An 18,711-nucleotide genomic window follows, 5' to 3' on the forward strand; every position below is an offset into this window, starting at 1 on the left:
ATTCTTTTTCCTTCAAGCAAATTCTGTGAGTTTCTTGTCTTAATATGACATTGACACACTAACCAAATATAAGACTGCAGACAAAAGCAAGAATAAGGGATGAAAAGATGGAAGACTCTGAAAATACATGGTAGTAATGTAAAAGACACCCTTCTCATACAATCACCCCTACATCCAAGAAATGAAGGCTTGTATTTGGGCAGGTTTGACACAAAAACCTGCTGCAGAATGCAGCAGAAATAGTTAACATCCAAGCCTGCTGGAAAACTTAGTTAAATTGTAGCAGAATTTGTTACTGAAACCTGCTCTTAGTATATCTGCAACTACTTTCTTTTGTGGGTTGGGATTTTATGGTGGGCACCCACCAGCCACAATTAGGCTTGCTTGTGTCTCCATTGGATGAACTGCAAAGTGACAGAGGGCCATCACAAGCCAACAAATCTAAGGCCCAACAAGTAAACACAATCTTATATTAGATAACTTACTAATGTTTACATATCAAGTGAAGCATTGAAGTTGCAGGTAACTTACCTAGTCACCTGTCATATAATTACTAAAGTATCTATTTAATAATTTCTTTTTTTTTTCCTCATGTCTAAAACAAATGTATGCAGACTTAGATAAAAATTCCTTGCTGTTAGCTGTTATAATATAAATAGCCCAGTACTGAAATCCATATCTATAGTCTCTAAAGTCCATTGCAACCGGCTTTGCCAATTTGTCAAAAGATGCTCCGATAAAGAGTAGCTCTATAGGCCAAGCTGATGTCTGATACCCTCCCTATTTATCTAATTGTTTACCTCTATCAACTTCCGTGGGAGGCTTTACCATTGCCATCTTAGTATCAGCAGAAAGAGCAGCATGTTTATACCAATCAACAGGCACATCCCCCAGTGCATTGGCTTGGCAGATGCTTTACACCTCCACCGCAATAGGAAAACGTCTTTAATGAAATCCCCTTGTCAATGAAATAAAAAACTGAAATGAAAGTAGTAAATCCTTATTTTCAAACATATGTACAGTGTTAATTTCATCAGTCTAGTTTAAATTTTACAAGCTTGATCCAATACATGCAAAACTGACCAGGATGTTCTTTCCAGCCCTGCAACATAGATGCATGTGGCTTAGCTTAACTTCTGTTGTTAAAACTCAATTTCCAGAAATATCCTTGTAGGTGTGTAGTCATAGCTGCTTGGCATTGGGTTCACAATTGAAAAGGCAAGCAAAGGGTTCAAGCTTTGGATAACAGAGAATAAAATTCTAATCAAGAACCACAAATACCTCATTTCACTATACAATCTCTGATCAACCTTTCAAGAAATATGATGGTTTTATTCATCTATTCGATGTTAATAATGAGCCAGATATATGTTCATTTGCCCTTGTTCATTAAAATGAGTTCTTTGCTTTGATGTTGTGATTGGTTCAGTCATAGAAATCCTCTTTAATGGTTCAATCCCCGTCAAATTCTGGTAATAGCAAGCTTCAAGGAATCCGCAATTTTATCAGCTAATGAAGTTCCCCCTATTAATTAAGGAAGCTCTAAGGAATCTGCATATTTTCTCTGATGGTGAATACTAACTAAAGAAACAGCGGAGAAATACTCCAGTCAAAACATATTCATTTGAGTTAGCAACTTCACATGTAGCAGCTGCTTAAAAAGACATCTAAAAATTATGCTAAGTCTCCAAACATATTATTTCCGAGAGTTAAACTAAATTACAATCATCAACAGGAGATAAGAGTTAAAGAGCAAACTTGACCTTACTTGAGGTTTGCACTCAGTTTTTTGGCCTCACTTACTGCAAGAGTTGCAGCATATATTGCCATCTTCTTCACCTATACAAAGATTACCTTGCATGAATAAGAAACATCTTTATATTTAGTAACTAAAGCAGTCAAATTTGCATGGAATTGAACACCAAAAGCATGACAGAAAGATATGAAATCATGTTCAGTTGACAAACATCTAAAATTTTGTCTCATGAACATCAAAGCAATCTTTCTAAGTAATAATTAGCACTTTGATTGGACAGCTATATATTGCACATTAGTCATCACTTGTTTTTATGACTGAAGAGTAAAATTAACTTAATATGTAGGACCAGATAAATTAAGTGTTGCCTAACAATGAGTCAATTAATACCTCCAATTTATCTTCCTTAGCTCTATGGGTTTTGGGGAGCAAGCGGAACTCTTCTGTCAATCGGATGCATTCTTGCACATTGTCGGGGGACACAAAATCAAGGGCTACTTTAATGCATGACTGGAAAAAAAAGGTAAGATTGTCAACTTGAATAAGTAAAGCCACATCGCAACGTTAATGAGATCTAAGCTGAAACACTGATAGTGGTTACAATTTCAAATGGATCTACAATACACCTTGCCTTTGAAATAAATAAATTTTTGTAAATACAGATCAGGGTTTGAGTTTAGACAGTCAAACTATCTCAGAGAAACATTCATCTGGGTGGAGGACAAACCACAACCACATCACGTAAGAAAGCAAATTCAGGTAGGTTATCTAGCATTGCCATGTAGCAGGCTTATCAAAAACAGGCCTACTGAATGCTGGAGTATCCTTACCTGTCTATTTCTTACTTGATGTGGGCATCCTGCAGGAATGAAAACAGCTTCACCGACATGTTGCTCAAATGTCCAAGGTTCAACATCTGTGGAACAATTTGCTATTAAAAAGGATAGAGATGATTTAGTGTCATGAAAAAGACTTTAAAAATAAGCAACTTCTTACTGAACTCCTCCTTCAGCTGCTTTTTATGTTTCTCACTGAGATAAAGGGTCTGATCATGAATAGGATGAATAACCTAAAGCACATGTAGCACATCAATTTAAAATAATTTTCCTGAAGATATGATCCCAATGGGCAATGGATGAGAAGGCAATGATACGCACAGAATTTACAGGAAGGTTACTTATGTGACGGAATTCTTTCTGATGCTTCCGTAAGTATTCAATTAACTTAGGTACATCCTCCCTACGGAAAATATCCCAAACAGCACCACCATGTGCATTGTCTGAAGACGGATTTTCTGTAACAGACTCTCTAGTCGTATTTGTATCAGGTCTTACAGACCCTAAATCCTCATTTTGATTAAGAGAACCTCCCTCAACGGTATTATGTGTTTGCCCTTCTATGTTGTGGTTATGTTTTTGATAACACATCATTTCCTCAATCATTCCATGTTTAGAATCAAGCTGATGTGTAGATTGAAGTTCTCCAATGGCAGCAGAGTTGGAGCATGTATCAACACCTGGCAAGGAGAAACTACACTCAGCAACATCCTCAATCTTGCCTGCCAAATTGTCTAGTTTTGCAGAATATTCAGGATTCTTGCTTCCACCTTTATGAGGTCTCTTTCGCCGCTTTCTTCCCAATATCTGTGACACCTTCCGTGTCTGACCACAGCAGCGTGGATGCATGTTTTCAGCTTCATATTTCTTCTGCAATTTATCTATGATTTTAGTCTGCCATGGGGGAATCTTCACATCAGTCGCATGTGTCAGCACATTAACCTACATAGGAGAAAGAGAAAAGTTACACATTCCTCATCTGAAGTGGCAGAAACAGAAACAGGAGAGAAATATTAACATCGAAGTAAAATGACAAATTACATGTTGAGAAATTATCCAAATCTTAAACGGGTGAGGAAACAGAAAAGCTTCACAAACCTTTAATGGGAAACAACAAGTGTCCTAGGACACCGAAGATGTATTATTGGCAAGTCAAATAATACATCAAGGAGTAGTTTGAACATTCTCCTAGTAATTAAATGCCAAAAGTTATAAGATCAATGGCATTATGAATATGCATGCTTCAAATCTGATCAAAACACAGGAACAATTTAAGAAATTGCATTTCTCATATGTAAATCTTAATCAACTAGTTGGTTCTGTCAAAGGTAAATGAACAGAAGAATAGTGATGGAAAATATCAATACCATGGTAGAAGGCAATCATGTGATATACATTATCAGTAGTTAATGTAAAGAGTATTACATACCGCATCAGAAATGTCACAATGTAGTTTTGTCACTGAATCACCTCTGCCAAGTTCTTTCAAAGATCCATAAGCAATGTAAGTTTTGGGCCCCAAATCCGGCTTCAATACAGCAGGAAGTTTGGTAGCAAGATTTAGGATACCGGAATTTGGATGAGTATAATCTTTAAAAGGAAGCATAGCAATAAATTCAGCACCGTGCCTTGGCAAACACTCTTCAAATGAATTTGATGCAGGCCAATCCTTCAACTTCAACATCTCTGGCCATCCATTCCTATACCTACGACCCTCCAAGTAGCCTTTGAAGAACCGCCTTATATTTATTTCAACCTGTGGCATCCAGAACAGACAAACACATAGTTCACATGCTAGGTTGTGCAAAATTACTTTTGGCATAAACCATAAGCCAAGTAGCCTTTGAAGAACCGCCTTATATTTATTTCAACCTGTGGCATCCAGAACAGACAAACACATAGTTCACATGCTAGGTTGTGCAAAATTACTTTTGGCATAAACCATAAGCCAGGTGTCACACAAAGTAGCAGGTGACATCAAAATATTTGCAGGCATATGCAGACACACAAGACAGACACAAAAGCACAGAAAGTACTCAAAAGGAATTAAAATCTAAAAGAAATCTGTATACAACCAATGATTCTAATAAACATTATTACCAATGATATTTCATTTCCTGCTCCCCTCAGCCAAATGTCTTAACAAGGATATGTTTAACTGAAAACCCTTAGATATGTATATACACATAACGGGGTACTCATAGACAGAATCCAAGAAATATCCCAGAAATTAGATAAGTAGAAGTAGAGGACAATGGAGACTGGAGTTTGATACAAAAAAGGCAAACAATAATGAATATGAGACATGCTACGCTAAAATTATGATGTGAACCTTGCCTCTGTATACAAACCATTCACCAGTGAAACTTCGTTTAGTTTTTGAGTCATTGATCTAACACGCCAACAAGGGAATGGAGAAGAGAATACCAATGAGAAAGAAGCACCCATTGCCCTTTAGGGATGAGTATGTATGTCACTATTGAAACTATTAAAAAAAATGAAAATAAACATATCTTCTTAGCTTCTTATCTTCAGCTCCATAAGCACTAGGCAAGGTAAAACATGACCTTCACCAACTGACAGCATAGATGATGAATGCTTTCATTATTCAATTGAAAAATGCTATTCAATAAAAGCTAACACTTAATCCGTTAATAGCGTGTTGAAAACCATTGACCAAATATCTTACATATTTATCACATTACAAAAATAAAGTTCTGAATGTAGTTATAAAAAGTCAAGATGTTCTTTAAGCATAGAGCAAAGAAGGAAAGTGGGAACTAAAATTGGAAATGGTAAAGGAAAAAAAATCATGGAATCACCAAAGATGCCTTTAAACATGCAAAAGGTGAAAAGGTACCTCACACCAATCCAAGCAATCAATTGCCTTAACCCTCTTTGCCTCCTCTTTTAATATCTTTTTTGCACCAATGAAAGCCCTCCACATAACCATCGGTTCCCAACTAAGACCAGAACTTTTTTCAAGTACATTTCTAACAATAACAGGTTCACCTCGCATCCAATGCATTTGAAAATGCTGAATATTATTGTCTTCCAACTGGATAACATTCGGGCAGTACACAAAATTGTCATGACTGTTCTCTCTATAAGCTGCCTGCCTAACTTCAAAATTGTCTGCTTCATTTCCTGCAGAGCTGCTGGTATGACACATAGAACACCCTTCAGAAAACTCAATATCAGGTAACTGAAAATTGACAGTAAGTTCCTCAGCATTCTGAATCAGTTGATCAACCAAATTAGCTCCAAAGAAGCGTCTTAGTGAAAGTGTCTCACTACCACAACCGCCCCTTCCTTTTGGAGGACAAGGAATCCTACCATCTGCCTCAGCTCTCCAATCAAGAGAGTTACATGACATGCCAGATGTGCACTCAGTTGACACAAGGCTCTTCCAATCACATCTTACCGTCACTGTAGGAATCTGGTCATCTGAATCTGCACCTTGACTATTTACTCTTTCAACAGACTGCTGGTGAGAAAATTTTGCTTCATTACCTCCAGGCTGAGATCCTTTTCTAATTTCATGACAACATGTGATACATAGATCATAAGAACAATCAGGATTTGGGCAGCTTCTGTGGAAATTGACTATGGATGTATTGCAATTGTCACTGTCACAGAAGGAGACATTCATAGAAATAAATATCATCAAAATATGTATTGCCTTTTAACACTAGGAAAAACAACAGATATGGCTCTAGTACAATTCATAGCAATACTAAATACTAAAAATTATTGAATATACCCAACAAATCCAGTTTTCTCCGACCAAGAAAAAACTATCACCAAATAATTATTTCTAACAACACAAACTTCCTTTAAAATATCTTTAAAAGCAAAATTAATAAATACATGAAAATACACAAGTCAACAGAAAATAGCAAAAAATGTCAACAATGATGCATGCCACTAATATACAATTTCTCTAATCCAAAGTAACGATCATTAACAAAATGATGAGGTTTCTCAATGGCATGAATTGGTTTTAATTTCCACAACACAACTTAGGACGGGATCAAGGAGACAAGCAAATGACAGAATATGGGCCAAGCTACATCAATTAATCTCATCTAATCTGCAATATCCTCGGCCAACCTTTTTTTAATCTGATCCTACTTGTCAAAATATAAGATAATGACATTAATTACTCTTCCCTAAAATAAGTATTATCAGAAAAGACTATATGTCCTATCCTCTTAACATACAACCTCATCTTTCAGAGCCACATCCACCATATTCCCTACCACTTTTTTATCTTAAAAATTTAGAAAGACAAAGCTAAACTGCAAATAACCATGGCTCCAAAGGACGGCTTCTGTTTATACAGAACCAGACATCAGTTGTTCCTTCTGTACCAATTTTAAGTTTAGAAGAGATTCAGTCTCATTTATATTAAAGCAACGGAAAATTAAGATGGTAAAGAATGGTAGTTGCTTCCAAGTAAATAACTTGATGGTCCAATAATTGCATGCCATGTTTAATAAAAGAGAACAAAGATATCAGATGTTCAATATAAAAAAAAAAAAAGCCACAAGTTTTTCCTTGAGCATCAAAGAGCATGAGATGATACCAATAGACCCGATCATCATCATCTAAGACAGATACCATTATATCTTGTTCTGTCAATTGCACACCTATGGAAAAATAAGGAGGCACACATCACTTAGCATTCTGAACCATCCATCTACTATAAAAACCTAAACTTAAAGAAAGCAGTCATATCACATTATAGTACCGCGTATACTGGTTTCCAGCTCTAACTCAGCATGTTGCTCCTGTTGTACATGCCGAAGGAGAGGCAGAATTTTGTGTAGCAAATAAAGCAACTTTTGCAATTTGATACTTGTATCTGCTTCCTCATGCTCATCCTGTCAAATTAGCAAGTGCCAGTTGGCATCAGAATGTATACCAGGAGAAATGTTTAAAGGTGTTCGAACATGGTAGACAAAGACCTAGGAAATGCTAATGTTAGGAGATCTGATTTTATGGATGATTTCAACGTCAAGAAGGGGTGGGGGCAAAGTGAGAACATGAGATAAAACTATTGAAAAGGTCCTTGCTCCTATTGATCTTACTCAGGTAATGGTCCTGATAGAACATTATGCTGGAAATCAGAGCCAAGTATTCGGAAAAGACTTTGTCGTTGTTGGCATTAGAATGTATAGCCACAAAAGTTTAGCAAATTCAACTGAAAGGAAGAAGAAAATTAATGAAAGGCACATACCATGACAACTAATTTCTCCCTAAGGCATAATCTGCAATTACAATTGCCTCGACAAAATGGACAAGCAGCTTCTACTTCCTCTCTTGTTTTCTCTGGATACCTAATACAATTCATTTGCATTGGCATTAAAACCCTAGGATAAGATCCCTTTCATATTTACAGAACAGATCAACAACTAATCAACGTTCAACTGTTCATGAAACAAAGGTCTAATGAAATATGGAGTAGAATACAGATGCTAATTGAACCAACTTAACTTCCAAAGGCTGAAAAACTTAACTGTTCTTCCAGATAACAAGAAAAAGAACTTCACAAGATCTCATTACCATTTTGCAAGGCACTCATAGCAATAGCGTTTCCTTTTGCATTTGGAACAATTGACAACACTCCTATCAGTCCTCCAGCATTGGTGGCACATCAAACCCCTCCGCACATGCTTCTGGCTGGTATCATCCTGATAAAGAAATCAAGCTATAATAACATGCCACCAGAAATTGAAATCAAGACATTCAGTCACTGTGATTTCACTAAAAAATTAAATTGAGACAATTGAAAAGAAAGTTTTAAAGTGCAAATAACTTTTTCTGTCATTTATAGATAAAATTAGTATTCCTCCTTGCTTCATAACCAATGCTTATACATTGATGGGGGAGAAAATAGCAAAATCAAACTATTTGGAACCGCAAAGAAGCAGAAATATTGCAAGAGATGCCCGGTCACTGGCCTCAAATCTCTTTTTAGGCATTTTAGCAAGGAAAATGAAGTAATTAAACAGCCCTTATATTATCTCTTCTCATCTCATGCCACTCAAAAGAAATGTGACTTGCCCTTACAGCAAGGAACCTATATACACCCACCTCAGAACTCCCCAACCAGAACAAAAAAATATAAAGAGCGGGGGTGGAGATAGAGAGAAAGGGAACAATTTACTCCCAAGAAACTATCACTGCAGCCTGTTCAAATATTTTGGAAACTTTCTGTGGCACTCAGAAGTCATACCAAATGTTCATCCCTTTTCTTTTTAGTGTTTGGCTTTCCTTTTGGCAATAGGGCATGTTCTAATGGGATACCAGGATATAAGAAAAATTAGCGGTTTAATGTATCAACATGTTCAATAAACAAAAGCAGAAAATTTCCAATCCTTGCCTGTGACCTTTTCTTACCAACCAACTGTGTGTAATGCTTTGTGGTTTAGTTATTTCAATTACAAATTCACAGGCCCTAAAATTACAATCTCTTTTAAAAACCTCATCAGCAGTAGAAAAACATAGTTACGGAAAGACTCACTGATGAAACTGAAGTTTCTGATTGACTACTAGACTTCTTTTTCCTCCCTCTACTCTTCTTTTGAGCATTGCCCAAATCAGCAGTTAAGCTGCCCCGAATGCCAGCTGCTAGTGTTTTCTTTTTCATGTTTAAACTGCCTTGAAGATGCTTACCTGAAACATTGTGGCTCATTTTCAAATTATTTCCTTCCCCCTGTTCTATCTGCGCACAAGACTTGTTAATTTTATACTTCTTCCTCACAGACACCATGCCCAAAAAAAGTGTTCTCTTATTCTTTGAACCTTTTGGTCGGCCTCGCTTCCGCTTTAGCCCCTCATTTCCACTATCATTCTTGCCAATAGCTTCCCCACTTTGATGGCTTTCTTCTTTTGCAGTAACAGTAGGCTCCTTGTTCTTCAAATCCTCTACACGCCAATCTTTAACCTTAGGACCAATAATCTCATTTTTACCTTCATTAGCACCAGATCTTTCTATGGGAAGTCCCCTACCTTCCTTGTCTACAAGAGAATTCATCTCACACCCACCTGTAATAGCTTCACCAGGCATTACCTTATCTTCCTCCCTTACAAGGGCAGTCCTCACTAATACAGGTCCTTTATCACCATAATAAACCCCCACAATTTCAACAGGCACTCCCTGAGTCTCACTACCTTCGTTATTTTCCTTGTTATCCTTTGAAATTTCAAGAAAACATTGCTTATCCTTTGATTGCAAGGTCTGCTGTACACTTGAAAGTCCAATTTTTTCATCACTACGCCTTTTCTGCTTATTCTTTGAACCCTTTGGCCGGCCACGATTTTTCTTTGGTAGGACATTGTTATTTCCGTTCTGAATTCCAACTGCACCTTCACCACCCTCAGCTTTACCAGACTTATCTCGATTTTCTTCAACAATAATTTTCTTCTGATTCTTAGCACTCTTTGGTCCACCATGCCTCCCTTTCAACTGCGCATTCTCACTTACCTCTCCGGCAAGATTTTTCTTCTCTTTCTTTGGCCCCTGTTGCTGACCTTGTTTCTCTATCCTTTTACCCGCATTATTTCGTCCTGCATCGTTACCGGCAACTTCACAAGGCATTACCCCATCTCCTGCCCGTAGAAAGGTAGTTTTCTCTTTCTCCCAAAACATAGGCCTCAAAGTTTGATCTCCGCCATCATTATTGCCCCCCACAATATGACAAGACATGTCTTGATTCTCACCTGGAAGGCTAATCTCCTTCTTCTTTGAGCCCTTTGGCGGACCTTGCTTCTCTATTGCGCAAACAATCTCATTTCCAAGCTTACCATCACCACCAACTTCACTTAACCCTTCGATTCTTTGTTCGGCAGCAACAATTTTCTTCTTATTCTTTGAACCCTTTGGCCTACCACGTTTAGTCTTCAATTGCACAGTTTCATTTGCCTCTACAGCAACATCTTCCTTCTCTTCCTTTGAAACCATTTCCTGATCTAGATTCTCTTTCCTTCTACCAATATCATCTCCTCCATTGTGGCATTCACCTGAAAGACTTTTTTGGATTTTCTTTGAGCCCTTAAAGGGGCCTTGCTTTTTAACCTTACTATCGCTTAACCCTTCAGTATTTTGTTCAGCAGCAAGAATTTTCTTCTTATTCTTTGAACCCTTTGGCCTACCACGCTTAACCTTAACCTGGCCTCCCCCATCCTTACTGCCTCGATGCATGCCAGCATTTTCAAAGTAGCCACCTTGACCTCGATTTCCCTCGCCAGCAAGATGGGTTTCACATCCATTTCCACATGCAATTTCATCAAACAACCCCTGAATGCCTTTACCTTCCACATTGTCATACTCAGCTTCACCAGAGAAGCACTGGGTTCCTTCAACACCAACATTCAAACCCTCATTTGGTCCACTAAATAGGCCTTGAATTAGTCCATCAGCAAGACCCATTCCACCATTTCCAAATGGAACCCCACCAGACCCACCCATCTGAATTTCTCCACCACCAAGACTGCCAAATATACCATCTACACCAAACCATGGGTTGCAACCTTTGCAATCAACGACCTCACCATTATGTCCACCAGTTTCTCCACCAAACCCTCCTTGAACCCCAGGAGTAGCTTCACCAGACCCACCAATGGCAAGTCCAAACCCAGCTTCAACACCCCAGAGCTTCAAAGTTTCACCCCCATTTACACCACCATCTTCACCAAACCACTCCAAAACACTTTCAACACCACCACTGCCTTCAACAAACCAGCTCTGAGTTCCTTGATCACCATCATTTCCAGCGGTGACTTTGACTTGTTCATTCCCGTCATGCTCCCTTACTTCGTCCACCACCACGGGATTTAAACTCCCTTGACCTATTACTTGACGCTTTCGCTTCTTCCTTTGAGTACACATTTGAGTTCCACCCTCACTGCCACTTTCACCAATATTCTCCATATCCACCTTTTTACCACAACTTTGCAAGGAATAGAGATAGTGTTTATGGCATAAAGACTTGCCAGTCAAAGCTCTCCCACTACACCGCCAGTTTGGGGTGCCTCGTCGGTTGCACCGTTGGTATTGATGCTGATTATCATCCATTTGATCATTCAAACCAAGGAAGAGATTTTGAAAGAGGAGTTAATTTTAATTGAAACGTAACGCTTTTAGTGCAATGATAGAAGGAAATCCGAGGCCTACTGTACATCCTATAATAAAGTAAACTAAAATTAAGGCAGTGTTAAATGTAGGAAGTAGAAGCAAGAAAAATCCAAACAAGGAGATTCCTTGAGTCATCAAACAGAGGTAGATGTATACAAATATTTAATGTATCTGCAACTGTTCTGTTAAAGTGGAATTAGGAAAAGGACGCCGAGTGAATTTATGTTTGGTTAAAGGCACTGGGGGTCCACCACTAAGGACAATAGTACTTCTTGTCGACAATTCTTAGGTGGTAAGTGCTTGCTGCTAAATGCCGTAGGCTACAACCGCACACAAAATCATAGACTTGAGATCTAATATTTCGGAGATGATATCAACCGGTTCCATGGTCTAGCGGTTAGGACATTGGACTCTGAATCCAGTAACCCGAGTTCAAATCTCGGTGGAACCTTAATTTTGTTTTTCAACTTGGGATTAAAATTTTGTTCCAACTTAAAATTCTGTGATCTGGCTTCTGCAAGCTACCTGTTTTTCTACTTGGGATTAAAATTTTGTTCCAACTTAAAATTCTGTAAAATTTTGTTCCAACTTGAAATTCTGTGATCTGACTTCTGCAAGCTTCCTGTTTTTCTACTTGGGATTAAAATTTTGTTCCAACTTAAAATTCTGTGATTTACAATGGAGAATTCAATGGATTGGGATTATATCGTTAAGTACATCAACATATTTGGGCATAGCTTGCACCTACCTAAAGCTTTGAACTTGTCCCTGCACTCTGTTTGGAAAAGAAACACAGCAAGTACCATGAAACTACAAACATTCACAAATAGATGTGAGAAACAGGTTAAAAAGAACTGAAAACACAGTCAAGTCTTCAAATACTTGAATTAAAAGATCTGTATCGTTATTCAGCCCATACATCTTGTAAACAAAAAAACCCAACACTGAATTCATCAGTACAAAGATTTAGCATTTGCAAATTCCGAACCCAACATCTTTTCTTATTTTCAACCCAAAAGACAGAAGAAGAAAAATATATGAAAACATTTTTCAGATTTATTTTTCTTTCAATTTCTCCTCTTCCTTCATTTTCTTCTCCCACCTACGTTTCTTATAAGCAAGCAACATCTCAGGCATTTTCTGCATCAAATTAGCGGTATTCTCCCTTTTCTCAGCAGATATTCTGTCACACTTGTGACCTTTCATCTTGGTTCTCATCTCTTTCCTCTGTGGATCGTAAGGCCAATCTTGCCCTGCTGAAAGTACTTCCTTGCGGAGCCTGGCTCGACGGCGAGCGCTGATGCTTAGAGGCTTCCACGCTCCGAGTTCCCAATAGCCCCACACCCCCTTTGATAACTCAACTTTGTACTTAGCCAATTTTTCACGCCATGGGTACTGGTATTCCCCCATTGCCTTCACCACAGACTGCGCTGCTTTGCCAGCCATTAAAAATAATTGCTTTTTTCCCCCACTCTTTGGGTCCTGAGATCAAAGGATTTGATTAAATTAAAATGTGTTCAATGAAATTGATTGATATAAAAGATGGAAAATTTGAAGCTTCAGATTAGCACTTACAGGAGAAGGGATGAAGCAAAGGAAGTGTTTTCTTCTACTGAAGCGACACGGTAAGTGCTCGAGGAAGACTGGAGGAAACTAGGGTTTGCAGCAAGCAGGAGAGAAGCATCAGAAAACTTCGATTCGATTAAGAGCTGGGAATTGAAATGGGCAATTTGGGCCCAAATCATTTTTGGGAAAGTACGGGCCACAACCGAAAGCCTTGCCTGTACGGCCCACCATCAACATTTCAGATCAGAACCGGCCTAAGGGCCTAAAACCCAATTGATTCTTGCCTTTTTTTCTTTTCTCCATACTGAAAATAGGGTTGCTGCCAAATATTGTTTGCTGATTTTCATACTGAAAATGGGGTTGCGTCCAATTGTCTTTATTCAGATTATTATTTGAAAATATGAAATTGGCCTTTCCAATTTGGGCCTCCATTTCGGGTGAGAAGAATCTACGCTTCTAGAATCAATACAGAAACTCCAACCCATGTTTACATTTTTTTTTTTTTGGATAAAACCAATGTTTACAAATTAAGTACAAATCATGGTGAAAAAAAAGAGATGCAAACGGGACAAAAATTAATGAATTTCCTCTAAAAGAAATACCCTTTTGATGGCAGAAGCACCAGAACCAGAAAACGTACAGCATTTAAAGGCCAAAGAGAATATACTGTACAAATGACCAAAATGAGAAAAGAACAAACGGCCAAACTTTGGAAGTTAGGACATGAATGAAGCGAATTAAAATCCTCTTAAAATGTTTACACCATAGAGACCCTGCCTTCAATGAACAACCTTGCGCTAGAATTACCTTGTATCCATATTGAGGACGGAGGGATGCCTTCTGTCTATTCCTGGTTCACCATGGTCTACATTTGAGAAACAGTTAGTCCCAACTTCGACAAGAGAAAGCATATGCTTATCAGGAAAAAAGACTCTCAAAGAAGCACATATGCTATTTGCCTTGTGTTATTCTTCTGTCCATCACCAAGGCGGAAAAAAAAAAATTATAATGGTGGTAGAAGCTGAAATTTAGTGTTCCAAGGCTTCTGCACTCTTTTTCAATCTGCTAGCTAGACTTCATTGTTACCGTCATCTTGGAGTCAACCTATCTTGAGTTGCCTGAAACTGCCATAATAGTGATGTTATATACAAGAAAACTTAAACAGACACTGCAATTTGCAAAGAAGAAAATAAATGGAAGGCAAAAATCTCATTTCAGTTCAAAGTATGATTCGCATTACCTGAGTTGCGAAGGACGAGCTTTGAGCAAGAAACTTGACAAAGTCTTGCTTCTTTCTTTCAAAATTGAACTTTGCATTGTCCAGCAATGCTTGTTCCCTCTTCATATCCTCTTCCAACTTTTCTTTTCTCCATGTCATCTCTTTCATCTGCTTCTCAGTTTCAATGTAGTTTTGCGGCACATCTGATTTTGCAGAGGGTTTTGGGAATCTCACATCTACCTCTTCGCTAATATCAAACAAAGTCAGAACAAAGATGCAACAGCAAACTAAACTGAAGGTTATTAATCAATAAAATGTTAATCTACAAAAGCAAACATAAAATTTTAATTGGTTAATAACAATAATTAGATCATTTTTCAAAACAACAGGTCAAATGCCTTACAAGCTGCAAGTAAAATGGTTCACAATTTCTCTAAGGTTCAATTTTGTATGAAACCATACTTTTGAAATGTGGAAAATACGTATTCTGATATAGAATAAGTAATTTAGTATTACCAGACAAGTATTAATTATTGATGCACTACAATAACAATGCATTATAAACTTCAACAATCTTCTTACATCCAAAGACAGTTGAATTACAAGCAAACTGCGAATGTATTCCCAAATTGAAGAAGTTTGGAAAAAGCAGAATTTAAAATAAGTGTTCTATATATTTTTCTTTTTTTGAAAATGGAATCTGCCACTTGCCAGAAAGAACTTCTTACCGATTGCCAAAGGAAAATACACCAGAGCTTCTGATCATCCCACCATCCAGAGAGACTGCTCCTTCACTTATGCAAGGGAGAGCAAGAACCATCTCTGCCCTTGTTCTGTATACTTGAAGACGGGAGAACAGATTGTAAAATAAAGTCTCCCTGAGGCCATCCCCACTGGCAGTGACACAAAATAAGTTTGAGCTGTCCACTTGAATCATATTCACTGCGAAGCCAAGAAAGCCTGGAGGACACTCCCCATTTGGTAATCTTGGCTTTAAAAGATCAAGCCTCCTCTGTGGGTCATCAGCTACAAAATCACCAGCATAAGGTCTGCAGAGAGGAGAGGACAAAGGAAAAGAAAATAATCTTTATGATGTCCTTCGTAAACCAGATTATGATCAGAAACAAATATAAGAGACTGATACCTTAAACTTTCAAGGCAAATTACATGAAATCGGCCATCTATAGCCCTCCCAATAGAAGCACCAAGCCGGTGAAGACCAGAAGTTTTATCTATGCAGCCATCCTGGTTGTATGTTTCCAAAGCTCTGACACTTTCATAAGTTTTACAAACAATTGCCATCATAGTCTGCACTCCTAGGTACTCCGAGAAAAGCCTACATGTAAATAAAGAAATATAAGGCCACACATCAACCGCGTAAAAGCATTAACAGTTGTCTTGCAACCCTCAATCAAGATGCCCAACTGGGAATCTATTTAATAAACAGGCTGGCTATTCACTAGAAATTCAATAAATTATAATGCAGCACATGCACTCACCCATCACCATTTAAAAACACAAGACATAATGACACTAACCCACCCGCACATAAGCTTCAATTCAAATCTCTCCCTCCCACTTTTCTTTTGGCCCCTATGCAAGCAATATATAAGATAGTGGAAGCATAAAGGTATAAGTTTCTCATGCAAAAACATCCAAAATATTCCAATAAATAGATGAATAATAAATTAAATGTAGGTAGGCATGATGCAGGTAGATAAAGAAAATAACAAAAGAAAATTCAAACAGACCAACTAAGATTTTCATCATCCACTTTGCCAAGAGTAGCAACAGCACCAAGTACATCCCTCGTCAAAGTCAGATAAGAAGCCTGAGTGGCATTATGAATTTTCAGCTGACACAGAATTCCTGCTGCTGACTTTCCATGCCGAAGAATCTGTTCAGTTGTTTCCTCCTCACTTTGAAGGTGGGAACAGTTCTCGTTTCCTATCTTAGGTGCACTAGAAGAATGATACTTGCCACGCATAACTGAGAAAAGATCAATTGGTTGCCAGAAATATGGAAAATATATATGCAACATATGGTAATCAAGAGTCAATATATCTTGAAATCATACCATTCAAAAATAACTATACTAGCTGCCTACCATATTTGCACGTAAGTCTGAGTTAATAACATCCATAAAACATTATACTAACATCCAAATTAGAGCAATATTAATAACAAGGAGTTAATGAAGAGCCATATCTTGGCAATTAAACACAAGCAATTTAGTATATCATAGTGTAAGTCCCAGATCCACAAATTTTAACAAAAAGTGCCTTAATTCCTTGTCTTATATGAACTGTACATTTACTCGTTCCGGATGTTGATGATAGCAGCCTGCCCAAATATTTCAGCATCTTAATTTCCTTTACTGAATTGCAAAATGTAATTTACGTCATGCATGCAGTTAGAAGAAGAGAACTATACCTTGCATATCAAGTATAGAGTCATCCAGCTTGTTCTTCTGAATCTTTAGAAGTTTTATGTTATCCTCATGGTGCTTGATTTTGAGCCCTAACATACGAAGATCATCTTGAAGTTTCTGCACAGATCATGTTATATCAAAACTACTTTAAAAAAGGAGGCACAAACACAAGAAAGAACGTTAAAAACAAGGGAATGTTTGCATCTTTTTATGACTTCTAATGTCGAAAAGAACCATATGAGAATAGATTACTGTTCTTATAGTCTCAACAGAAACACTGTAAAAGAAAGTTCAAAACCTCAGAACTTTGAATAATGGATTTGGCATGTGAAAACCCTCCAATTCGCATTTCATCCCTGGCAACAGAAGAGGCTTCGTTCTGATCCACTTGCATTGGAGTTGTGGGATCCATAACAGCTAAAGGCTTTGGTTGATTTGGAAACTGCAAAGAGTGAGAGTAATCAAATTGCATCTGACAATATCTTTTTGACGGCATAAACACTAGAAACTCATAAAACAGCTTAGGCTTTAACATTCAAAAAGGGATAAAAACAAAAAAGAAAAAAGGAAAGCGTAAACTCAAAATCTAATGACTTTCAGCATGAAAATGTTTTGCAACACACTTGCTGATTATGACTTGTTTTGTAGATTTCAAAATTCTCAAATGATAAAAACAACCAAAATTAATGTTATTAGGAGTATTTCGATAGCGTCCAAGTGAAACAAAAGGGCACTCCAACTTAAAACTTCAACAATAAATACTATTAACTATTAGCCAATTCATTAACTCAGAAAATTTTTCCCAATCACAGAAAATCTGCTACCACGAAACGTAAGAAATCTTTTCTAAATTGCCGGTTGAAAAAAAAAATCATATCTTTTCCCTTTTCTTTGCTTTTGACGTGTCGGCCTTTGAAATTAAAGCAGTTAATAAGTATAAACAAGGGAAACAAACGCATGCATGAAAGCCACCAAACGCCGTTTGATCCCAGAGAAAATGTCAGGATAAAAGAAGGAATAAATAAAAGAACTTCAAGTTTCAAGTTGTGAATGCACTCGTGCTTTAAATTCCAAAAGGAAATCAATTTTTCGATTTTCTTTCATCTCCCTTTTGGTGACATTTTCTGAGTAACCAAACAGACTGTTGAGAAGAATCGACTGAGTGACCCACCTGGTGGTTGGATGAAAACATGGCTGAGTGTCGCTTTGGCTCTCCCTTTAATTTTTCTCCCTCGGTCTCCTGGTTTTTCTCTTCAGGAAATAGAGGACAGTGAGAATTAAATTTGGAACTTGTACCCGGTTTTCGATGTATTAGGAAATATCACCAGCATCCCTAACTATCCTAAAATTATCATATTTCCACCGCGAAAACTGAAACTTTACTACTGTGCCCTACAGTGATGTCCTTTGCAAATTTAATTAGTATTTTACCTTTTTTTATTACAATCTTGCAATTATTTAATCAAGATAAAACAAATTATATAAAAATATATTATTTATAAATGTTAACCTTATGAAAAAATTAAATATTTTGATATATCTTACATAATTTATGATTAAATCAAAACATTTTAATGTAATTAAATATACACTTTAAATTAAGTTTATATCATAAGTGATACGGTAGAGATTTTACCTTGATGCCCTATCTTGTTGAGAAAACACAAGACAAAAGCTAACCTTTGCTCAAATAAACAAGCATTAGGCCAACCCATCCAGACCCGGACCTTGGTGGTCCAGGCTTAAGGGGTTACAACATCG

The 18,711-nt window shown here is 37.4% G+C and overlaps 3 protein-coding genes and 1 non-coding gene across 8 annotated transcripts; 1 reads left to right on the forward strand and 3 right to left on the reverse strand.

Annotated features, from left to right (window-relative positions):
* Nucleotides 457–11,784, reverse strand: LOC18605773. Of its 5 annotated transcripts, XM_018117985.1 has the most exons (14): nucleotides 9,122–11,784; nucleotides 8,161–8,288; nucleotides 7,835–7,934; nucleotides 7,346–7,478; nucleotides 7,181–7,244; nucleotides 5,453–6,221; nucleotides 4,022–4,348; nucleotides 3,363–3,534; nucleotides 2,914–3,272; nucleotides 2,753–2,825; nucleotides 2,587–2,672; nucleotides 2,147–2,266; nucleotides 1,769–1,839; nucleotides 457–978 (listed from the first exon to the last, which is right to left on the reverse strand). In XM_018117985.1, exons 1-14 carry the CDS (start codon nucleotides 11,672–11,674, stop codon nucleotides 963–965), a joined length of 4,971 nt encoding a protein of 1,656 aa, XP_017973474.1. In that variant the 5' UTR covers nucleotides 11,675–11,784; the 3' UTR covers nucleotides 457–962. The 5 variants fall into 5 exon arrangements, 4 of the variants coding, with proteins under 4 accessions (XP_017973474.1, XP_017973473.1, XP_017973472.1 ...); XR_001927202.1 differs by having other exon boundaries at nucleotides 1,084–1,839; nucleotides 2,914–3,534; nucleotides 9,122–11,783; XM_018117984.1 differs by having other exon boundaries at nucleotides 457–958; nucleotides 2,914–3,534.
* TRNAQ-CUG lies at nucleotides 12,114–12,185 on the forward strand. The gene has a single exon. It is a non-coding gene; the product is annotated as a tRNA-Gln (tRNA).
* Nucleotides 12,579–13,473, reverse strand: LOC18605775. Its single transcript, XM_018117677.1, has 2 exons — nucleotides 13,310–13,473; nucleotides 12,579–13,216 (listed from the first exon to the last, which is right to left on the reverse strand). Exon 2 carries the CDS (start codon nucleotides 13,178–13,180, stop codon nucleotides 12,791–12,793), a length of 390 nt encoding a protein of 129 aa, XP_017973166.1. The 5' UTR covers nucleotides 13,181–13,216; nucleotides 13,310–13,473; the 3' UTR covers nucleotides 12,579–12,790.
* LOC18605776 (protein DEFECTIVE IN MERISTEM SILENCING 3) lies at nucleotides 13,876–18,680 on the reverse strand. Its single transcript, XM_018117676.1, has 9 exons — nucleotides 18,587–18,680; nucleotides 18,122–18,201; nucleotides 17,249–17,392; nucleotides 16,953–17,067; nucleotides 16,271–16,508; nucleotides 15,664–15,855; nucleotides 15,248–15,568; nucleotides 14,541–14,766; nucleotides 13,876–14,424 (listed from the first exon to the last, which is right to left on the reverse strand). Exons 1-9 carry the CDS (start codon nucleotides 18,663–18,665, stop codon nucleotides 14,389–14,391), a joined length of 1,431 nt encoding a protein of 476 aa, XP_017973165.1. The 5' UTR covers nucleotides 18,666–18,680; the 3' UTR covers nucleotides 13,876–14,388.

This window comes from Theobroma cacao, chromosome 3 (assembly GCF_000208745.1).
Source record: "Theobroma cacao cultivar B97-61/B2 chromosome 3, Criollo_cocoa_genome_V2, whole genome shotgun sequence".
Taxonomy (NCBI): domain Eukaryota; kingdom Viridiplantae; phylum Streptophyta; class Magnoliopsida; order Malvales; family Malvaceae; genus Theobroma; species Theobroma cacao.